Source organism: Chelonoidis abingdonii, chromosome 4, assembly GCF_003597395.2.
Source record: "Chelonoidis abingdonii isolate Lonesome George chromosome 4, CheloAbing_2.0, whole genome shotgun sequence".
Taxonomy (NCBI): Eukaryota; Metazoa; Chordata; order Testudines; family Testudinidae; genus Chelonoidis; species Chelonoidis abingdonii.
This window is the reverse complement of record NC_133772.1, coordinates 31,430,918-31,454,920: the sequence shown is the minus strand read 5'-3', so window position 1 is coordinate 31,454,920 and position 24,003 is coordinate 31,430,918. Positions and strand designations below refer to the sequence as shown.

The 24,003-nt window shown below is 51.9% G+C and overlaps 1 protein-coding gene across 1 annotated transcript; it reads right to left on the bottom strand.

The window, feature by feature from the left end:
• Nucleotides 1-312: 312 nt before the first annotated feature.
• Nucleotides 313-24,003, bottom strand: CD6 (CD6 molecule). The gene is made up of 12 exons (XM_032790501.2): nt 23,778-24,003; nt 9,078-9,155; nt 7,831-8,187; nt 6,863-7,171; nt 6,081-6,380; nt 5,580-5,648; nt 4,777-4,917; nt 4,036-4,155; nt 2,322-2,426; nt 1,549-1,674; nt 1,005-1,166; nt 313-431 (listed from the first exon to the last, which is right to left on the bottom strand). The coding sequence occupies exons 1-12, from the start codon at nt 23,998-24,000 to the stop codon at nt 313-315; spliced, it is 2,109 nt and encodes a 702-aa protein (XP_032646392.2). The 5' UTR covers nt 24,001-24,003.

The window sequence follows — 24,003 nt, the reverse complement described above, 5'->3', positions numbered from 1 at the left end:
CCTTCTTCCCTCCCTCCCCACAACCACCACTCATCCCTCCCTCCATCCCCACAGTCATCCGTCTCTCCCTCCCTTGGTTACTCACTCTCTCTCTCTTTCTCCATCTCCCATCCCCAATTGATCTCTAGCCATTCCCTTTCCCATTCCCCTTTTGCAGTCTCTTTCTCTGTCTTTCTGAGTGGACTGTAACCTGATCTGAATCAGTTTATCTCCCATGAGCCCCCATAATTAGGCTCAGCACTGTTGGGAACACAGGGCCACTGCCTGCTCCCCAAGCAGTAGGTCTACAGCTCCCTCCTCATGCTCCTTCCATTATCTCCTCTCCTCACCTGGCATGTTCCCTGGCTGGTCTCCCTGGTGCGCTGTGCTGTGGAAGTTTTCATACCATTCTCCGGATGAGGTGCTGGAACTGTCGGCTCCATCAGGCCCTGCTGGAGACAACCCAGACATGCTCACCCTTCTGGTGCAGAAGGTGAGGAGCATTTCCAGGCTCCTGTTAGGGGAGATGGAGTGACTATCCATACTGGGAACCCAGCGGGAAGGGGACAGAGATTGCCTCCCATCAGCTATCTCAGTCCAGACCAGGTCATCAGCCCTGATATCCTCAGAGACGAGGTTCCCCGCCCCGCAGGTCAGGGCGTTGTCAGAGACTTAATGGCCCATGAATGACCTTTCCCTGTCTCACTGATGCACAGAGAAAGGACTGGAGGGTCCATGGAGGCCTTTCTCTGTGGAGATTGTGAGGGATGGCCAGGGCCCAGTGCACGTGGAGGCCCTGCTGGGCAGGTTGGTGCAGAATCATTGCTCCTGGGATGATTTTCCCTTCCACAAACACAAGGGATTGGATTTTCCAACCTTGAATCTTGGGCCCAGCCCAGACTTCCCTCCCCTTCCCTCTCCTGGGGCAGGAGAAGACATGCTGGGAGGTTGCTCCTCAAGGTCCAATGCTCAGAGATGGTCCCACCGGCTATCAGAGCCAGCGGGTGCTGTTCCATCTTGCTAACCTTGGAAGGAGAGCTGGGAGCCGCTGTTGCCATGGGCAGGAGGTGCTGGCATTAAGAAGCAGCCGGTGGGAGGAGGGGCTGGGTTGCCCCACTGTTGCTGCCTGGTGTTGCCGCTATTGTAGTAGTTGTCCTCTGAGGATGAGCTGGACTCAGCGGGGGGCTCTGCAAAAGAAGTGGCCTCTCCGTCAGCGCAGCCTTCTACCAGCCAGTGCTGGCAATGCCCGAGCCTGCCCCACCCAGAGTGGCTACAAATCTACAGAAAATCCCTTGGAGCTAGATGGAGGGTTTGCAGCACTGCCTGATCTAGCCCCAGTGCCGGGGGTGTGGGGAGAGCTGGGTAATGGCCCACTCTTGCTCTGCCCCAGCGAGGACCTATCAGCACAAACTCTGCTCCACCCCATGTGCTGGAATAGACAGACGGATGGGGACTGAGGACAGACAGACAGATAGGCGAACACCAGGGGAGCTGGGGCTTTGGGCCCCCGTTCCTGGTACTGTGCTTCCCATCTCTATCACTCTCCCAGTCAGCAGCACCAGCTCTCACCCTCGTAGGGCCTTTGCTCTGGCTGGCCCCAGGGCTCCGGACCCTCATTGAGCACTTCCTGGCCAGGTGCTGGGGGGAAGCTGTCCACGGGGAGGGTCTCGTCTGCTGCTCGGTGCCGAAGCGAATCTGCAATCAGAGGCAAAGGGTTCCAGCAAACCTCGCCTGGCCCAGCATCACAGCATGGTGAGCTGGCTGATCACCACTAACAGTACTCCTTGACCTGACCTCTCCCGGTTCCCCTCGACCCCAGCCAACCCCATACCCCCTGATCCCTGGATCCCCTCTGAGCCCAATCAACCCCTGTATCCATTGACCCTGTGATCCTCCTGACTCCAACCAACCCCTGTGACCACTACCCACCCACCCCCGGATCCCTCTCTGACCCCACCCCCATACATCCCTGTCCCCAATCCTTGTTAGTCAGGATTGAGGGGCTCTGGGGGAGCTGTGGGGTGGAGAGCCCAAGGCTGGGACAGAAGGGCTGGGATGGAGGGGCACTGGCAGAGCTGTGGGGTGGGGATCTCAGGGCTGGGACAGCAGGGGCTGCAGATCAGGATGGGGAAGCACTGGCAGATCTGGGGCGTGGGGGGGAGCCCAGGGCTAGAGCAGCGGTGCCTGCAGGTTGGGATGCGGGTCATTGGCAGAGCTGTGTGTGCAGGGGTAGCCCAGTCTGGTACAGGGCAGTGTGAGAGAAGACGGCCCCATGGGGAGGCAGAAGCCCAGGCTGTGAAGACCCCGCATGGTGCAGGCGGGGGGAGGGGGGAGTTGCTCACTGTAGAAGGTGGAGAGTGCCACGGGTGGCTTGCTGCTGAAATCATAGTGTTCATAGTCGGAATCGGAGTCCTCGGAGCCAGGAGCGGGCACGGCCAGCGGCTCTGCTAGGGGGGCATGAAAGGAATGGTTACCAGGGGACCTGTCTGGACAGGGCTTCCCAAGTGTGGGGCAGTGCCTGCCTGCCCTCTCAGAACCCCCTGGGGCCACACAGCCGTGGCTCCCAGCGCAGAGCCCTCAGTGCCTTCGGGTGAAATGGAGCAACTGGGAACAGTGCTGGGGTGGGGCCAGTGCCATGTAAGCAGTCAGCTCTCCTAGCCCACCAGCAAGTGCCCCATGGACCAAGGACTGGGAGCCTCTGGGTCGAATACTAAGGCAGGATGGGTGACAGTGGCCAGGAAACAGGGTGACCAGACGTCTGGTTTTCAACCAGGTGACCTTGGTGGCTCTGGTCAGCACTGCCAACTGGGCAGTTAAAAGCCCGGTTGGTGGTGCTAAGACAGACTAGTCCCTACCTGTTCTGGGGCACTCTGCTGTGTCCCGGAAGCAGCCAGCAGGTCCGGCTCCTAAGCCGGGGGGCTATGGGGCTTCACGCACTGCCCGAGCACCGGCTCCGCACTCCCATTGGCTGGGAACCGGCCAATGGAAGCTGGAGGGGCGGTGCCTGTGGGTGAGAGCAGCGCGAGCCGTGGAGCCTCCTGCTCCGCCCACCTGAGACCCGGATCTGCTGGTTGCTTCCAGGGCACAATGCAGTGCCCCAAGACAGGTAGAGACTAGCCTGCCTTAGCCCTGCTGTGCCGCTGACCAGGAGCTGCCTGAGGTAAGCCCATGCCGCAATCCTGAGCCCCTCCCAAACCCAGAGCCCCCTCCTGCACTCGAGAGCCTGCACCCCCAGCATAAAGCCCTCATCCACCCCTGCACCCCAACCCTCTGCCCCAGCCCAGAGCCCCCCCTCACCCTGAACCCCTCATCCCTGGCCCCACCACACAGCCCTCACTCCCTCCTGTACCCCAAACCCCTGCCTCAACCCGCAGCCCCCTCCCACACTCCAAATCCCTCGGCCTCACCCTCCCAGCCTGGAGCCCCCTCCTGCAACCAAACTCCTCATCCTCTGCCCAACCCCAGAGCCAGCACCCCCCCAGCCCAGAGCCCTCACCCTCCCACACCCCAACTCCCTGCCCCATCCTGGAGCCTCATCCCATACCCTGAACCCCTCATTTCTGGCTCCACCCCAGAGCCCACACCCCCATTTAGAGCCGCCACCCTCTCCTTCACCCCAGTCCCCTGCCCCAGCCCAGTGAAAGTGAGTAAGGGTGGGGGAAGCCACCAAGGAAGGGGGAAATGTAATGCGTAGGGGCGGGGCCTTGGGGAAGGGGCAGGGCTAGGGTGTTTGCTTTTGTGCAATTAGTAAATTGACAACCCTACCAGGAAGGGCTGAGAGGCAGGGAGCAGAGAGAGGTGTGGTGTAGGGGAGGGGCAGAGAAAGTCAGGATGTGGGGTAGGCAGGGAGGGGTGTTGGGGGAGGAGCAGGGAGTGTGGGAGGGGAAGGGGAGGCAGGCAGAGAAGCAGAAGGAGAGGGGCAGAATGTATGGAAGGGTCTGTGAGGAGAGGGGAAGGTGGGGTGGGGGCAGAGAGGTAGGGTATGGAGGAGGTGGAGGGCAAAGAGGTTGGGTGTGGGGGAGGGGCAGTGGGGGCAGGCTAAGCAACAGCTGATACCTTCTGCTTTGGGGGGGGCTTTCCTGTAGTCATTGGCACCCCCTGCGGGCGTCTCCGGGCCCTGCGCGCTATGATTCACCAGGACCGGGGTGGCTAATGAGGAAGAGGACACAGCGTGGGCTGCAAATGGAGAGGGAGAGAAAGGAGACGGGTTGCTCTGTAAGGCTGCACAGGGCCTGGCACAGCCAGGCCAGGGCCCACCCTAGGCTGGGAGGTGATCCGCACTAGTCCTCCGTGCCCCGCAGGTCCCATCTAGCCCTATGCTCTGGTGCTGGGCTCGCTCCCCCTTTCATGCTGCAGGCTGCCATTGCTCTGGGGACCTGTTCAGCAGAGCATGCGCGGCACCCCGCGAGCTGCCTGTGCATTCAGGGCCAGGACAGCAACCACAGCGAACCAATCCTGAGCTCTTGAGTGGGTAACCAGGGCCAGATCCTGGTGCAGATCAGAGCAGCTCCACTGATTCCAATGGAGCTACAGCCAGTTGACACCAGTGCATGGACACCAATGGAGTTACGACCAATTGACATCAATGGGGGATCGGGCCCCGTTTCATGTCACCCCATTGCTAGGTGCTGCCAATGGCCCCACCCTGGATCCGTGCTTTGGCCCACTGCAGCCCCCGTGATGTCACTCCCCCATACAGAAGGGCCTATCTGATGGCTCTTCACAGCAGGCCATGGCTCTGCCTGGCCCTGCAAATGCCCAGTCTCACTCTGGCAAAGCCCCAAGCAGCAAAGATACCGTGTTTCCTCCTCATCCTCAGAAGGACGGCGGTGAAGGCCAGCACGGTGACCAAGAGGAGAAGGCCCAGGACGACACAGAGGAGGAGGAGAGTCCAGTTCGAGAGAGCCTTGGCTTCCCAGCACAGTGGCTCAGCTGTGCCTGGCAATGGGGCGGGGGGAGAGAGGGAGGGACAGACAGATGGACAGACAGACAGACAGCAAGTCAGAGAGGCACACGACACAGGGGAACTGTCACTAGGGCCTGGCATAGGGCTCCATCCCTGCTGATGTCACGGGTGTTCCCAGCACTGTGCAGGCCCCTAGCTCGGAAGCTCTCTGAGGCAGGCCATGGGCTGACTCATGAGCCCCTTCCTGGCTCCCCAAACTTGGCATGGGGGAGGTCACAGGAAGGTGGAAGGGCCAGCTCCTTGAAGCTCTCCCTGCAGCCCTGACCTTGCCGGCTGTGCCATAGCGGGGGGAGGTCTCAGAGTGCAAGCTGTGTAGGGCTCTGCCCGGGGTGGGGGTGCTGGGTGGGGCAGAATGCCTGGTGCCTTGACAGCAGGAACACAGGAGGAGCTCAAAGCCAAGTTCCCGGCTCTTGGGGGGGATCTTACTGAGGGGACGGAGGCCTCTTTGGCTGTCCCCTCTGGGGAATGGGTGCCGCCAGAGGAAAGCTGCCCATGGTGCAGTGATCCTGGAGAGGTTTGCCCTACAGGCAGGGCTGGCAAACATCCCCTCCTGCTCCAGTGGGGGAGAGCTTGCCTCGGATCCGGAGAGAGGCACTGCAGGAGGGCGGGGAGGGTCTGCCCCCCAGACACTCACTTCTCCTGGAGTCTGGAGTCATCATCTGTGTGGGGAGCACGTCAGACGTGTTCAGCAAGCCCAGTGAGCCTGGGGGCGCCACAGACAGAGGGAGAAGAATAGTCAGCATAGCTTGAGGATCAGACCCATTCTGGGGTGGAGACCCTCCCCTCTCTCATCGACTCACCCGTCCCCTAGATTGCCTCCTTCCCTCCCCTCTCCTGCCACCCTGCCCATGTCCCCTGGATCACCCCCCACATCCATCTGTTTTGCCCCATCCTACTGCCCCATCCATCCCCTCTATCGCCCCTCATGTCTGCCTTCTTCTCCCTTTCCTGCTGCGCCGCTGGCATATGTATGGACATGTCTCCCTCTTGGTCTCAAAGATTACAACACAATGTTACTCCCTTCTCCCTAGCTCAAGCCTTAGCAGTGTGTGTTTTTTTCTCCTGAGAGTTGCAGGTTCGATCCCTGCTTGGGTCTGTCTGGGTGGGAGTTCAGTATGTGATGAGGCAGAGTTACCGTTGCAGATCACGCCGGCAGCCTGGGACTGGTGGCACAGATTCGAGTTGTTGTAGTGCCATTGGCACCAGGACAGTGAGGCCTCGGTCCCTGAGCACAGGTAGCTCATCCTGCCCTCTTGTGTGTAGTTGAAGCTCAGCTTCTGGCCAGAGGGGCTGCACCCCAGCGACCGGCACAGCACGCCCATCTCCTCCTCATACCAGATCCCGTCGCACACTGTGTTCCACACGCCCCGGTAATAAACTTCTACACGGCCAGCGCAGGCATCCTTGCCCCCCGACAGGCGCCACTTCTGGTGCTCTGTGTGGGAATGGGGGGGAGGATCAGGTCAGCAAAGAGGGAACAGCTTGGGGTCCCCACTCTGATGCAACACAGACATCAAGGAGCTGCCCACGATGGAAGTTTAGACCCTGCTGCACCTGGAGCCTGCTGGAGGGATTTATCCCTTCCCCAAGCTGCCAGAGTCTAATTTCACTCCCCATCCCAGACAGACAGAGACAGGAACAATCCACCAGACAGATGGACATACAGGGAGTGCTGTAGTGGACAGACAGAGAGGCGCTCGCCACTGGATGGACTGGCACACAGGAGTACTCTGACAGAAAGACAGGAGCTCTCCAATGGACACACAGACAGACAGGAGCATTCCTTCAGATGGACATGTGGACAGACTGATGCTCTCCATCAGACAGACAGGAATCCTCCACTGGACAGAGATGGACAGTAATGTTCCACCAGACAGACAGAAGGACAAGTGCACTCTTCTGGATAGAGGAACAGACCTGAGCACACCACACCAGCATCTTCCTTGTGGCCGCAGTCATGGCTCCTCTCAGCCGGACAGTCCCACAGTTGGGATTCGTTCCCAGCACAGCTCACCTCATCCAGGTGGATGGGTCCCGTCCCTTTGTGGAAGGAGGAGGCCACTGGAGCCTGGATGGCCCAGCCGCATTTCAGCTGCTGACATACCACCCCGGCATCATCCAGGTCCCAGGCGTCATCACACACTGTGCCCCATACACCGTCCTCCTCGACTTCCACACGGCCCTCACAGCAACTGCCCCCGCCTACCAGGCGCACAGAATGGGAACCTGGCAGAGAGGACAAAGGGGGAGTGAGCACAGCTCAGAGAGGGGCTCTGGGAATGGCAGAGAGAGAGATAGGCACAAAGAAGGAGAAAGAGAAAGGATGGATGGATGGATGGATGGATGGATGGATGAAGAAGTGTGTATAGGGGATGGATCTGCTCTCAGTGGATGATAGGTTATGTATGGGGATGGATGGATGGAGCTGGTGTCAATAGATGGATGGATGGAGCTGGTGTCAATGAATGCGGAGGTGGATGGATGGATCCATGGAGCTGGTTTCAGTGAATGGGTGGATGGATCTGGTCTCAGCTCCATCAGCCATTTAATTATTTATCAGGAACGTAGCATTCAGGGGCACTCACCTGGGATGCTGCGATGGAGCTCACAGGCGGAAGGACCTGCTGGCCCCCTCAATTTTCTAACCTGCAAAGTGTGGAGGGGCAAGACTCCGTCATGGGCCAGAAACCGGCAGCTAGGAGGGCTGGGGTTTGGCCAATGGGCAGGGAGAGATGGACTGGCCTCATCATGGAGTACGGATGGCTGATGGGGATAGGGCAGCAGCAGCGAGAGGAGAGCAGCCAGCCTGCATGGATGGTTTCCCATTGGAAGCTGCTGATGGCTAACCGGGGCTCTGCAAGACACGGGATGGATCTGTTTCTTACCTGTGCAGGTAACGCTGGCCAGCTTCCCTTTACAACACAGCTCTGACACATTGCACTGCTTCCAAGTGCTCTCCAGACCCGCACAGTGGATGTGCAGGGAAGGGCAGAGGTTCTGAAAGGACAGGGTGGCTTCCTTTGTGGGTGTTGACCTGGGCGGGCACACAGGGCTGGGGGTGGGTTCAGCTGCTATCTCCTTTGCCTCCCCACAGTGCAGCTGTCTGCAGACCACGTGGGAGGCCTCCTTGTCCCACATTTCCTGGCAGACTGGCATCCACCGCCCACGATGATGGACCTCCACAGCACCACTGCAGCGGCTGCTGCCATTCACCAAACGGACGGATCCCTCTCCTGAGGGGCCTGCAGGGCAGCACACGTTATTTCAGAGATAATCCATGGGATGGGCAAGATGGGTCAGAGCCATATGGGATCCTGCGTAACGGGTTGGCTGCCTATAAGCGGGCGGGGGGGGGTGGAACAGAGGGCTGGCTGCTCATAAAAGCATGGAGCAGCGCTCAGGGGGGCATAAAGGCTGGGTGGGAGGCAGCGCAGGGGGGGAGCCCATAAGGGCTGGGCATGGGGCCCATAAGGGCCTGGTATGGGGCAGCGCTGTGGAAGCTAGTGCAGAAATCCCCAGCTCCGGCAGAGGGTGTTGGCTGGGCTAAGCCACATGACTAACCCCGCACCCTTTACGAGCGATGCTGAATTCTTTACAGGTGGGATAGGTGCACCACACGCTGCCGCCCACGCTGCTTCCTTCCTCTTCAACCCAAATGTCACAGATGAGTGCGTGAGCGCCCCACGGTGACCTCAAAAAAACAATTCTCAGCTACGCCTACAGGCCAGCTGGTCTCAGCAGTGAGGAGACCCACCGAGGCACAAGGAGTGCTGGGCGGCTGTCATGCATAACCTGGGCATCATCACATCCCGCTTTCCCTTAATATCAGGGGGTCACTATGCTACTGCATGTCCTAACCTGGGCACCCCCATCTCCCAGTGCTGCTGGAGCCGCTCACTCATCACAGCTTTTGCTCCATCTCCTCGCTATGATGGAGTCAGCAATCCCTCCCTTGGCAGACCCAGCCTGGGTGCTAGAGATCCAGGAGACTACAGAGCCTTTGTGCCTATCACCTTGAATAAGGGCCTCCCCCGCCCTTGTTGTCTGCTGCCCCAAGTCCTGTCCTTTCCACATGGAGAGGGACACACTGAACAAAAGGGGGCTTCCCCCAGCCTGCCCGCTGTGTCCTCACCTGGCTCTGCAGACATGTTCCCATGTCCGCCATGTGTGATGTTCCAGGGGACGGCAGGAGACATTGTATTTGCCTGGACTGGAACAAACATGGAAACTGTTAGAATGGGCTGGACAGACAGAATCAAGTGCGGTAGAGTAGATTGCTGCAAATGTGGAGCCAATCTGAGGGCATAGACCACCATAGTGCTTTAGCATAAACACTCACTATGCCAGTGGGAGGGTTCTCCCGTCGCTGTAGTTAATCCACCTACCGGAGTGGTGGTAGCTGGGTCGATGGAAGAATTCTTCTGTCGATCTAACGCTGTTTAAGGCTGTCTTAGCTATGTTGATGTATGTTTTCAGAGGCTGGTCGTTTCTTTCTTGTTCGGTGGGAAGGTCCCACACAACCAAACACATCAAGATCCAATAATACTGTGGGGGAAACCATCAGTCTGATGAGCCCCCGTTAGCTGAAGGTCTTGGAGGACATCTGAAGCCGTCAGATGATCATGGGGATCAGATCACCTGAGGAGCTCCTAAACTCCACAGAACTACACATAAGCTCCCAAGCTCCACCAGAGCAGAGCTCTCTGAAGCTAATGAAGTGAGCCCTGGGCTATTCTTGAGCTTGGTAATGGGAGTTAGCTTGGTTAGGGCTCACCTCTGTGCATGTGTTGTAGGGAGTTGGTAAAAAAAACAACAAAGCCCAACTGGGGTTCTGAGCTGCTGGGAAAGTCATGGCAGTCGAATGGCACAGGCCAAGGTACAGGGGTAGTGACATGGCAACCAGCTCCCGGAAAAGACTCAGACACTAAACGTCTGTCGATGTGGCTTCCCTGAGAAATGCTACAGCGAGCCCTGTGCTGACACAGCCCACACATCTACACCTCTGCCCTTGCACTCCGATGGCACCAAGCCGGTGTAAATCAACATAATGTCATGGACTTCACTAGAGCAGTCATGATTCACACCAGGTGAGGACTTGGCATGGGATCCCTTTCCCTTTATAGCTCCCTCCAGCTGGGACAGCCTCCTCCTTTCCAACGCACCCAGCAGCCAAGGTCTCCTTCTTAGTCCTCTTCCTTCAGCCCCATCCCTCACTCACCATCCTCTTCACTCTTCTCATCACCCTTTGACTGAGCTCCTGGTGTGATCTCACCATAAACAAACCTGTTCATGTGAATGGACAATGGGATTCCTCCCTATATCAGCTCTAGCAAACCTCCTGCCAACCCCCACATCTTGGACCAGGCTGTGGTACCCTTTATTCTCACTGAGCCATACCTTAGATGGCCCACTGACAACGTGTAGAACCAAGAGTGACCCAGTGGGAGTAAGGGCATCAGGGCCCAATCCTTTGCTTTGATATTCCATCCCTTCATTCCCCCATCCACTCCAATCATTTGAATTTTGTCCATTTCATTGTAAGCTTTCTGGAGTTGGGATCATGCCATGTCTGCAAAGGGCCTTGCACAGCAAGAAAGCAACGTGAGGAATAACTGCAACTGTCAATATCTCATCAGCATAACAGCCCACTTTATGATGACACAATGACAGACAATCTGATAGAGTCTTTCCTTTTCAGACTATTTCCTGATCTACAGAGCATCTCCCTCTATCTGTTTTTGCGGCCCCACCTCTGACAGTGTCCACCGGCTCCTGTTTGTACTGCACCTACCACAATGGGCACCTGGTCTATGATTAGGGCCCCTATGTGCTAGGGTAACACAAATAATAATCAAAATAACAATAATTATAGCATGGAGGGACGGGGCCTTCTTAATCAGATGTGGGCAAATAATGGATCTTTTGATTTGCTGGAAATTCTGAATAATTGGGTGCAGGGGGTGGCGGGAAGGGAGTTGATTCAATCTGAACCAAAAATAAAAATATTCTGCAAATCAAAGTGTTCACACAGAACTATTTTTCATAGATTCATAGATTCCAAGGCCAGAGGAGACCACAATGATTATCTAGTCTGACCTCCTGTGTAACGCAGGCCAGAGAACTGCCCTAAAATAATTCCTAGAGCGTTTAAAATAAAATAAAATAAAATAATAATAATAATAATAATAATAATAATAATTAATAATCCAATCTTGATTTACACATTGCCAGTTTGGGGTAGAATGAAATGTCTGCATCATTTAAAAATGGTTTTGATGTTTTTTCAAAAACATAAAATTAAAGGAAAGTTGGAAGAAAAAGTAATTTTGAACCAAAAAATTGAAATGTTTCAATTTTCTCTGAATTTTTAAAATGTATTTTTTTCCTGACTGAAAACAATTTGGTGAAAATAACATGAACTCATGAAAGGTTTTGGAGTTACAGAATTTTCATTGTATGCCAGAAAAAGTTGCCGCTGAATAATTTCACCCAGTTGTGTTCCTGACCCCTGCTGGTCACCAGTGTGCGCCCTGGAGCATGAGGATGGAGACCCACTCCTCAGATCATTTCATCCTAGCAAGCAGCACTGCAGATGCTGTTCTGACTCAGACAATCCTTCTGACAAACTGGGGTTAGACTTTAAAGGATGCAAAAGTACCAGGGAGATGAAGTAGTGGGTGAGCTCTGGGGTTTATGGGAAATAACCCATCTTCACATTGACTGGAAATCCAGTCCGTGCCTTCCTGTTTGGCATCTATTGCTATTACCCTCAGTCTCCTGTGAAGGACTTCCCCCTGATTTCTAACATTTTAAGTATGTTCCTCTACCCCTTTCTCCCCCCATCCCAATGCTCTGGCACTCTGGTTGTTTAAAGATCGGGGCCAAAGTTATCTTCCTTATTTCTAAATTGCATCCACATTGTGTAGCTTCATTTCCCTGCTTGTTCTCTTTGTTCAGGATGCCTCACTTTCTTTCCCACAATCTCAGAGTGAGAGCCTTCTCCTTTGCATCTGCTGCCAGCTTTCTTGTAACTCTCCACTGCATCATCTCTTAGCTGAAAGCGCTTCCTTCCCCCACCATACTAATGATAAAGACTCCGGGAAACCAGCGTTCAGGACACTGAAAACCATTCTAAGGATCACTGTTATTAGAGAAGAAAGGATGGAATACGGGGATAAAAACCTTCTTTTCCCCATCTAGTCTGTCAGTTCTTCAGGGCAGGAAGTGTCTCTCACTATGGGTTTGTGGAGCACCTAGCACAGTGGGGATACAGAACACAAAAACTAACAGCAACGTATTATACAGCTTCCTGGTATCACGCAGTGAGTTTCCTGGCAGCAAGGCATGAACTGCATTCACTCAACAGCCCTGTATAGAACAAGAATCGTTCCTGCACAAATGCAGCCCGAGCAACCCAGGCAGAAATGATCATCTCTGAATCTTTGAGATTCCCGACCTCTCTGAGTTGACTCTGCAGCACGGAACAGAATCTGCTCCTGCCTCCACGGAAAGGCGCTGCACTCAACAGGGGGCTGCGTGCACACACGGCAAAGGGGGGTGAGCACCAATACATCTTTGAGGATTAAAACAAAAGCAGGGCTCTCCCAGTTCCTCGCCTCAGGGGGGAAAGGAGGACAAAGACGGCAGCGACTCGGGAAATTGTTCTGATTCTGCTGATGAGGAACCGAGACCTTGCATTGGCTTCATCTGTCTGTGTCCCTTTGGGGAGAATTCGGAAATAGAGCACACAACTGTTCTTGGCCTTGTTTTCCTCCGCACGCCAGGCCTGACGATTCATTGCACACACAAGAATTTCCTGAATCCTCATAGCTGAGGACAACTTATCTCTCTTTTCAGCTCCACTTAGCTTATTCTGGGGGTACTGGGTCTTTCATTTTCTTTCCCTCCTTGTTATTCCCACTCATAACAAGACCTTCCCTTGCTAGGACTTTCGTCACTTAGAGATCTTTAAGAACGCAAACGCATAAAATCCTCCCACACGCTAAGATGAGTGTCATTATCCCCAGGCAGGAGGCCAGGCACAAGAACATAAATTCACTAATTAACTAACTGGTTAATAACTAAAAGGAGCCATGACTGAGTGGTTAAGGTGCTTGATTACAACCCTGAAGGATGTGGGTTCAAGCCTTGCTTGATCTCACTCCAAGAGGCCACCTCCAGTTCACTAAGCTGCAAAATGGGTAGTTGGCCCATTGGGTTAAGGCAGCTAAAGGCAATTGGATGTGATCACTCCTTTGTGTGTGAAACTGACATGCTTTAACTGCGTCAGGCTGATGAGCCATTGGCTCAGGGGAACTTTGACTGTGCCGTGAAGACAAGCCTGGAGAGGTTCCAAAGCTCATTACAGTCAGTGGGAGCCTTTCCATTGACCCTAGCGAGCATAGGACCATCATCCCAAGGCCTAACAGCAAGAAAGCCCGACTCCCAAGCCTGGGCTTTCATTCTGCTTCTCCTCCTGCTGAATGGCGTCCCAGCAGGTTCAGCAGAGTCTGAGGACTTAAGGAGCATTTGCACCAGCTGGGATCTGGCCCACTGACTCCCATGGAGTGATACAGCTTTACATCAGCTGGGGATCTGGCCCACTGGGCTTACACGGGATTGCAGACAGGTGCTACTCAGCATGAGTAAGTCTATGAGACGCTACTTGTTTTCTGTAGCTTAGCAGCACAGCCCAGAGTGGATCCTATTTCCTGCTGACTTTCCTGCCCTCCCCCATATCACCTCAGTTCTCCAAAGCCTTCATCTCTCTGCACCTGCATCTCTGCATAACGGCCCCTCGAGCTCTGTGTGACAGATCAGCTAGGCACAGACAGTGGCTCCTTTTTGAGAGGAATCTACAGGAGCTGGAGCAGGGCCAGGCATAGAAAAACCACGGCTTGGCGTTGACCCATGATCAGAAGTGGGAGGCGGGATGTGGACTAAACCAAGGTCCAGGGAACGGAAAAAAAGGGATCTTAATTCATTAATGGTCATGATGTGCTTGGATCTGATAAGTGCCAGAGAAAAGTCAGTGAAATAAACACACACTAGACAAACATCTGCAGGGTGGACGTGTTTACGGCATATGCGCCATGGAGCTAACAGATCATTAGCCGCACGTCTATAACCCTTTTCACTTAAGGCTGGTGTATTGCTTTGAGTTTTTTGTATGATTATCATGATAATTTATTATTATTGCAGACGATTGAAAATTTTCCGCCGAAATGTTTTTCAAATGGAAATTTCGGTTTCTGACTGATTAATTTGTGTGTGCGTGGAAAGTCTCTGCTTTCCTTTTTTTTTTTTAAAAAAAAAATTTCATCAGAAAACTGTAATTTTTTGGCCGAAACCCATTTTTCCATTTTTTGACAGAAATCAAAGTTTTCCATGCGAAAATTTCATAGATTCGTAGACTCCAAAGCCAGAAGGGACCAATATGATGGCCTAGTCCGACCTCCTGTGTAACATAGGCCATAGAACTTCCCCAAAATCATTCCTAGAGCAGAGTTTTAAGCAAAACAACCAACCTTGACTAAAGAATTGTCAGTGCTGGAGAATCCACTACGACCCTTGGTAAATTGTTCCGATGGTTAATTACTCCCACTGTTAAAAATTTACATCTTCGTTCTAGTCTCAATTTGCCTAGCTTCAAATTCCAGCCATTGGACTGTGTTCTATCTTTCTCTGCTAGACTGAAGAGCCCGTTATTAAATATTTGTTGTTATAGACTGTGATCAAGTCACCTGTTAACCTTCTCTTTGTTAAGTGAAATAGATTGAGCTCCTTGAATGTATCACTGTAAGGCATGTTTTTTAATCCTTAAATCATTCTCGTGGATCTTCCCTGAACTGTCTCCAATTTTTCAACATCCTTCTTGAATTGTGGATACATGAACTGGGCACAGCATTCCAGCAGTGGTCACACCAGTACTAAGTACAAAGGTAAAATAACCTCTCCACTCCTCCTCATAATTTTTGGCTTATGGTGGCACTATCATCTCAAGCAGTTTGGAATGCTGTGAGTCAGATCCCTGGCCTTTTCTCTGTGCTGTTCAGACAAGGCAAAGAAGCCAGAACTTGCCCTAAAGGAGAAACTAGGAGAGTTATCTAGTGTGCTGGAACCCCCAGTGGCAAAGAACCACCTGCTCCCCAAGTCAGGGACAAATAGGGGTCTTACTTAGGGTGGGAGGGAGAAGGACCAGGAGCATCTGTAGAAGTTGACTCTTGTGGGTGAGCACACAGAGGTTCAGAGATTAAATGATTTGCTTAAGGACTCATAGAGATTAGTGGCAGAGTTCAGAATCAAGACCTCTGGATATCCAGTCCCTGTTCGATATGCCAGACCAGCAACTCTAAATTAATTTTTTTTTTGGGAGGTTAGGGGTCTGTGACCCATCAAACAGCTGAAAATTATTCCATGTTTCAAAAGTGATTGTGACTTAGATTTTAACCAAACCATAGGTGCAGCATGGCCAATCCAAGTGTTCAAAACTTAACACCCCCCCCCCACCACATCATGAAATTGGCATAAAAATCATGAGATTTAAAAAAAAAATCCATTTTAGGTTCTTTAGATTTGCTATCTCATTTATGAATTTTTGGTCACATTTTCAGGGTTTTCTCCTCAACTGTGAGTGTTAACAACTTATTTTGGAATGAAAACTGAGATTCTCCCCAAATAACACGATTCTAGGAGCTCAGAGTTGAAGAAAAACAACTAATTTTGCAAGACTGGCAATCAAATCATGAGAACTGATAACCTCACTAGAACCATAGAGTTTAAGGGCAGAAGGGACCACCAGATTATCTAGTCTGGCCTCCTGCGGATCACAAGCCACCATCACCCCCTACCACCTGCACATTAAACCCAGCAACTGGAATTGGACCAAAGTCTTACAGCTCACCGGAAACTAGACTGTTATGTGCCACAGGCAGAGAATAGGAAGGACCAAGGTGCCCCAGTGTCCAAGGCCCCCACAGTGGCAGGGAAATGATTAAGTGAGATACACCCAGATAATCCTGGCAAGTGACCCCCACTCACATGTTGCAGAAGAAGCTGAAATCTCCACATCACTGCCAATCTGACCTGGAGGAAGACTCATTCCCAAACCCACAGGTGGTGATCAGTCAGACCCTGAGCACATGAGCAAGCATGAGCCAGCCACGCACTTGAGAGAGAGAATGGTAGGCGCCACAGATCATATCCCTCTGAACCCAGTGTTACATCTCCAGCTATGACCATCCCAAATGCTTCAGAGGAAGGAGATACAAAACCTTCCAGAACACACTGTGGTGGGATCCTTTCTGTCCCCTGTAGGTGGCTGGCTGAAACCCTGAAGCATGAGTTTTAGTAGGAAAAGACATAAACCGAAGTGAGAGCCAGAGCTCTGGAGCCCAGCCCCCCAACCACAGGCAACCCTGTCAAACAATCACATTCATACATTAGGCCATCTCTCTCTTAAAATGAATTAAGAGGTTTGCCCCCACAACTCCTACTGGGAGGCTGTTCCGAACAATACCCCTCTGATGGTCAGAAACCTTCTAAATTCTGGCCTGAATTTATTCATGTCGATGAGGCACATTGGGTCAGATCCTCTGCTGTGGTGTTGAACTGCATAGCTCTGTTGAAGTTGGTGAAAACCATCTGAGGATCTGACCTTGCATATATTCGTTAGGTTGTCAATTCCTTTCACTTAAAAGCCACTAGAGATGTTGGAGAAGGGGGAATCCATGGATGACTTTCTTCCGTCTTTCATCGAAATGTTGAAAATTTCCAAGTAGGGACAGTGTTTCCATTTTCCGACCAGCACTCATCCATCTTTTGTCAAAATCAGAATTTTCCACCCAGTTCTAGCCCCAACCCAGTTAGGATGGACCATGACCCACTTCCGGAGGGTGTCTCGCAGGCTGAGAACCTCTGCATCTGGTGGTAAGCTGCCCTGGCATGCAGATAGCTACATTTGGACCATCACTATATAGACTAGATGTTGGGGTTCCTTGCATTTTCTCTGCTCTGCTGCCCTGTGTAATCAAAGTGATCAAATAACTGACATGCCACAGGCCCTGATCTCACAAACACCTAGGTATGGGCTTCACATTAAGCATGAGACAACTCACAAGCTTAAAGTTAAGTGGGTGCCTAAGTGTTTGCAGTATTGGTGCCTGGTTCGTTGTGACTGAATTGCCCTTCATGGTCAGAGTGTGTTTGCCAGGGGGAGGACAAAGAAAACAGGTATTTAGGTTCCTAATTCCCATCAACCAAACTCCCAAGGTATTTAGGGGCCTCATCCTCCACTGGCGTGCATCAGCACTCTTTGGTTTACACCAGCTGCAGCTCTGACCCACGCAGGCAAAGCCACATGGAGCTGCTCCAATAACCCAGTGTGGGGGCTGAATGGATTGCATCCACACAAGGCAATTTGTGCACCAGGCTACAGATACACTCTGGAACCACACTGGAGCCCCTGCTGGGAAGCAGAGTGAGACTCTCCAGCCGGTTCAGTTTAGTCCTCCTCCTTGGGGAATCACAAGCGATAACCCAGTGAGTTACTCATCAGGGAGAGTGGCTACAATAACCCAGTGACACAAACACATCAGCAAGCGATGCAAACTCCTCATGCCACCACAGCCAGGGCTGAAGTGTGAACTGGGCAGCCAGGTGCCCCTCATTTAAAGTGCCCTCGGGTGACAGTCCCAAATGGGGCAGTGGGACAGTCCTGTGTAGTCTGGCCCCCCCTGTTCCCGGACCCTGTCTTAGATATGGGCTAATGACACGATAAGAATTTGGAAGGATGGACAAGGGGTCCCGTGGATGGGAGATGAGGGAGTGGGAGAGATTGCTTCCAGAAGTCAGCTGTGCTAAGACAAGGAGTTACGGCCTGCCACTGAGAAAGGAGACATTGCAACTACGGCTATAAAAGCAAAACAGACTTTAGAATGGTGAGGTCAGCTGGGGCAGTGGAACTAACCAGCTGACCAAGCACAGAGCGTTACCTCAGTGGCCCACGTCGGTCAGAGACTGCCTAGGTTATCCACTCCCTTCTCCGACTCCCGTCCAACCCAGCATCAGGTGCAAAGACCCAGCTCTGTCTGCCGACGGGTTTCAAGGAGGAGAGGCATTTCGGACATGGATCCATGGGGGTATAAGCAGTGTCACATTTGCTCCTCACACAAAAGGACCATAACCTGTGGCAACAACCTCTGTGCCCTGCAGCAATATTAATGTAGTCGACCACCATGGGACACCCGGGGTTCCCATTCCCTGCCCCCACACAGACAGACATCATGGTCTCTGACCTATACTTCTGGCTGCCCCTCTCCCTGGCTACTCCTGGACTCTGGATCTCTGACACCCTGCTGCTTGGCTCCATGGATCCCGTCCTGTCACCCAGTTAATTCCCCCTTGCTGGGATTGCTGCTGAGCAACAAGTAGCTGCTGGCAGGTCCCAGCTGATCAGGGAGCCAGAAAACAAAATGCCGGGTGTATGGCTGCAACAAAATGGCCGACAGCACAGAGCAAATGCTGAACTCCAGAATCCCCAAAGCCTGGCTGAGGAGGACAGGGCAGTTCACACCTTGCAGAGCTATTTTTTCAGGCTCTCGGTACACTCAGGTAAAGCCTTCACGTGCCATTTCTTTTCTCCAGAGCTATCCAGTCTTTAGTTCTGACTTAAGCTGTTGCCAGTAACCTCAGGTGACAGAGCAGTAGGGGGGATCAATCACCAGCCGTAAAGAATCCCAAGAGATACTGTCAAGCAAGGAAACTGACTGGCAAAAGCAGACTGACTAGAAGAACTAAAAAGATACCAGACAATAATGTCCATCTGTGCAGTAACTGTAGTGAGTACGTCATACTGCAAAAAACCCCAGCAGCCACAAGTCTCAGAGCTCAGGTCAACTGAGTTGGGCTCACGTTAGGGGGCTAAAAATTGCAGTGTAAATGTTCCACTTCGAGCTGCATCCCAGGCTTTGAGAACCTCCCTCCTCTCTGGGTTTCAGAGCCCAGATTCCAGCCGAAGGGGGAATGTCCACACGCCTATTTTTAGCCCTGAAGCATAATTCCAAATCAGTTGACCAAGTAGTATTGAGCCCTGCGAGCCTGAGTCAGCTGCCTCGGGTCTTTTTTTGCAGTGTAGACGTACCCTCAGGCAGGAATTTCTGCACTGGTGACGCTCAGTTCCCATGGCTGGTGTTATTCTCATGACCTGAAGGGTTAGAAACACTCTTCATTTTAAATGACAGCCGTGATTCTGGAGCAATGGGGTGAATGCCGGGACAGTGGAACCCTGGGATGCAAGCAGGGGCTTTGGTTTAACCAGGTGAGATGGGACCAAACACAGCAAAGCAAAATCTAGGCTAGCGAGCAGGAAATTTGCCTGCTGCAGGCGAGATCTGTTCGACTTTGCAGTTACCCCTCAAGCAAAGTTCAGTTCATACCAGCTGAGGATCTGGCCCATAGACACAAAATTTCAAAAGCAGCCACTGACACCGAGTGCCCAGTGTAAGGCTGTGTCTTAGCCGCCATAGCTCCAAGGGTCGTCCGGGCTCAACAGTTCCAAACAATAGGCCTAAGAGGTGCCCAGCTGGGTGCCCAAAAACGGAGTATGTAGCAGCCACTTTTGCAGCTGTCAGAAGTAGAGATGGAAGAGCTCTTGCGAGCCTAATTATTAAATACATCGATGCCGACAGACTGTGCCCTTAGAAAATGGCAGGAGGATGCCCAGCTGCCTTTTGGTTTGCAGGCAGCTGCTCTAATTCGTGCATGAAAAACTGACAGCACCACTAGCAAGGCAGGTTTTAAAAAATCAGGTCACTTCATCCATTTCCAGACAGCACAGGACTAGCCTCTGCTTCCTTAAGTGCTCTGTTCACTCCAATTATTCCAAGCAACAGGACTTCCCCTGGGAGGCAATGACACAGCTTAATAGATCTCATTGTTAACATCGCTTTATTTTAGGCTAAACACTCTTATCTCATTCCCTCTGGGTAAACTATGCCCCTGGGGCCTTGTATCATTTTAGTTTTGTCTCCTTCACTCTAACCTTGCTGGCTTTCCCAGGATCTTTGTTGATATAACATATACCAACCGAGCATTTTATGGAGGGCTTTTAGTAAGGAGTAGACAGTCTGGCTGAGCTGCAGACTCTCTGCCTGTGAATGCTTTGATGTTTATCACTAGAAATTCTACGCTGTCTGAATTAATTATTCTACTTCCTCACTGCAGGGGATGTAGGCGAATGGCTAAAGTCAGAGTATTTCCACTGCGAAGGGGAATGAAAGGGTTTTCTTTGGCCAGGGAAAGGACACAATGCAGAAGAATTGCCTGCCCGTGCCCAGTGTCTGAAATGGAATGCACACAGCAAATCTGATCTGATACTTATCCCCTTATTACCACTCCATGTTACCCATGTCAGAATGGCCCAGGGCTTAGGCTACTAGAGGGTGACTTAAGAAACACTGGCTCAATTTCTTATTCTGCTACAAGCTCCCGCTATAACCTGGAATAGGTCACTTTGACTCTCCATTCCCCTCTGCAAAATGGGTACAATAGCACATCCCTACTTCCTGAGGTGTCTGTGGGAATAAATATATTAATGATAGTGAAGTATCCAGATGCTATGGTGATGGGGGCTGTATATACATATTTAATCCACCTTCGCCGTAACTGTCAGTAGGGTGACCAGACAGCAAATATAAAAAATCAGGACAGGGGGTGGGGGGTAATAGGAGCCTATATAAGAAAAAGACTCAAAAACTGGGACTGTCCCTATAAAATCGGGACATCTGGTCACCCTGTCAGCCAGAGGAACACATTCAGCATTCAGCACCTTCTGCATAATAATGATGACATATTTCTGCTCTCATGCTAAGATGGAACCAATGGACAGATCAGAGGGAAGGTTTTCTTAACGCAATTGTCAAGAACAGCAAGCTACTGCATGTAAAGGTCAAAGGAAAAGTGGATCCCTGGTATAACTGTTGACTTCAAGAGGTTTCTATAACCTGCTGTTAATTTGAGAGATTGTGCAGAAAATGAGTTATGTACTAGCTGTATTCCAGAATGCAAGAGCCTTTCCATATAGACCAATATAGACTGAAATATAGCTACATAGTATTGTTTTATAATATGATATTTGTTATTAGTCATTGTTTCTAAGCACTTTGAAGAGGATATAAGGCAGCTAAGGTCCATGGGAATTAGGTGCTTAAACACAGTAAAAACCTAGCCCTGCGTGTTACCAAGTGTATGTTGTTAGGGATATAAAATGCATTTAAAAGATAGAATTAATCCTTCTCTTGCCAAATATAATACCCAACTCAACAACATCAGTTACACAGAAACAGGAGAGGGTAGGTGATTTTTCTACAAATGACTAAAATGGACATCACGCCTGGCGTTAATCTCATGGTGTCATATTTAGTTTAATAATGATTTGAGGAAAGAGAGCAAGTATTATTGCTGCTAATCGTTTCCACAGCGCTGGAGTTTTATACGACGAATATCCCTGCCCCGAAGCGCTTATTAATCCAATTGTTGATGTATCGATTTTGTTAAATGAGTGATGCCATGTTTACATCGGGATATCTTCATGGAGTGAGCCAAAGTCAATAGGTCAGACGTGGCCAGCAGTTTCTTACTCTGCGATGATTTCATGGAAACGGATGATCAGAAGAAAATAATGAGGGAAGCATTGCCAGAACTGAGTCCTATTATTAGTTCTTAAATATCCGATCATAGCTTTGCTGAGACAATATAACGAGCTTGATCCTTAGCAGGTGTAAATCAACACATTCAATGGACCGAGATCAGTTTACTTACAACGTAAGATGATTTGGTCCCTTGAGACTTTACTGCATCAATAAAGCCTTTGCAGGATAGTTAAGAAATAACAATAGGACTGGATTCTACCAACAGTTTCCCGCATTGTTTGCTTCTGAATGGTCTCCAGTGATTAAGTGATTAAGAATAAAGGTCAGAATTCAACAGGCACATGGTGATCTGGGGCAGGGGTTAAAGTCGGGCTATTAATAATAATTAATTAATTGTGAATTTAGTGCTGGGAAAAGGCTCTAAATGGACAGCCCTGGAGACTGAATTCGTCTAGTTATGCGGTTCAGGAAGAATGGCTGTAGAGACCAGCAATAGGGCTCAGTGCTGATCTTTAGGGCTATGGAAGTCCAGGCTTCTTTCCATCCTAGGTCTCTCCCTACTGAGCGAGGGGGACAAACAGCAGCAGTTGTGATGGGGCAAGAGGGGAGTAGGTTGTGAAATGGAAACCGTCTCACTGAGAAGTGGAATGAGACTCTCCCTCTCCCCGCCCCCATCCAAAAAAAATAAATTCATTTCACATAAAATCATCATCAACATTCATTTCCCAGGGCCCTGCCCGCAGATCACTTTAAGAGTAGACTGCTCTAAGAAAAGGCACCAAGCCCCAATTACACACAGGGCTGCAGCGAGCAGCAAAGAAACCGATTAAGAAATAAACAGGCCGTGGCAGCTGGCACAGTTGCACAGGAAACAAACGGTACCACAATAATAGGTCAGTCAATAATAATAGTCAGAACAAGCGGATTTATATGCTGGCTGGGCGGAGATCTCTTTTGTGTAAAGTGCCACACGCATTTGTGGGGCTGGGTGAACAATAAATGGTGACGCTAGTGCTATAAGGTGCTTTGATTAATTTAATTAGGGGCCAGATCCCCAGCTAGCATAAATGGCCGTGGCGCCAGCTCTTCAATAGAGCTATGCTGATTTACATCAGCTGCGCGCCTGGCCCTTCATCTGGAAAACCCTTCATCCTCTCAGCCTGAAGGATGCCCAAAGGGACTGCGATGTGTGGGAGCAGGAAGGGCTTCCCTGAAGCAATCAGCTCTGCATTGGGGCCCCCGATAGAAATCGCTCAGGTGCCTTGTCCTCACTGGATTGCACTACGGGGAAGGGGGAGCGGGGGGCTGCTGTTCTAAGCTTAGGTGGTGTCTGGAGAAGAAAAGGCGATGGCTGTTCCCGGGTGTGCTCTGATATTGACAGGGAGACCCCCACAGCAGAGCATAGCACTAACGTAACACCTCTGCACCTTGCCCAAGTCCTCTGGTACGTGTCCCTCTGCATAAGAACGGCCATTTCTAGAGCCACATCTCTCTGGCAACCCCTACTCCGAGCCTGTCCCTCTGCCTGGGTAACCATCCCCGGGCTCCTAGCCTCTCTGGCATGGCTCTATATTCAGTCTCACCTCCCTCTGTGCCAGACGGATCCCCCCCGTTCCACCTCAGGACCCCATGGCCACTCTTCTCTATCCCAGCTCTGTCTCCAGGAGTGGGGGCGGGGGGACAGGAGCTTATCTGGACTGGCTGCCCTACACGGGTCAGGGTTAGGTAACACGCTAAGCTGGGCTGGACAGCATTTCTGCAGGCGGGAGAGAACAGGACATCCCCGGCCAGGTCTCTTCCCTCCCACCAGCCCTTGCTGGGGTGTTTGGTGGGAAGCGATGAGAGGGCTGGCTCTGCAGCATGCCATGTGTCCTGGGAGGGGGCGGAGGGGATGAGGAAGTGGGTGAAGAAGAGGAGATGGGGCCTCGCATCTTGCCCACCTGATGGCAGCTTAGAGACCTTCTCCCCGCTGTGCCCATGCTGTGGGAGAAGGGAAGACTTGGTCCCCAGACCTAACCCAGCTGAGGGCCTGGTCCAGAGAGTGTGCAATGCAGAAGGCTGAGAGGAAGGGCCGGATCCTACAACAGTGCTTTGGCCGGAGAGCTCGGTCAAGAGGCTTAACCCATGGGGATCCTGGCCCAGAGAGAAGGGAATGAAGGGGGGATGGAGAGAGGGCTGGGTACCTTGTCTGGGCGCCATCAGGAAAAGAGCCAACAGGGATACCCACAGCACGTCCATCGCTGTCACTGGCACAGGCTGCAGCGTGATTGCATTGTAAGCTGGGAAGGGAGGGCCAAAACCAGACTCTTTCGCTCTCTCTCTATCTGCTGTGTGGCTCCCACACAAGAGTCTCTCGCTCTTGTTTTCTGGCTTGTGGTTGCAGTCTCCAGGAAGCCAACTCAGCATCTC

What these genes read in the sequence shown, in the direction of transcription:
- CD6 (XM_032790501.2), bottom strand. Translation starts at nt 24,000, where the DNA reads ATGCTGAGTTGGCTTCCTGGAGACTGCAACCACAAGCCAGAAAACAAG. An exon ending in CCTGATGGCGCCCAGACAAG is followed by an intron (nt 9,156 to 23,777) that starts GTACCCAGCCCT and finishes TGTTTGTTCCAG; the next exon opens with TCCAGGCAAATACAATGTCT. An exon ending in GAACATGTCTGCAGAGCCAG is followed by an intron (nt 8,188 to 9,077) that starts GTGAGGACACAG and finishes GCTGCCCTGCAG; the next exon opens with GCCCCTCAGGAGAGGGATCC.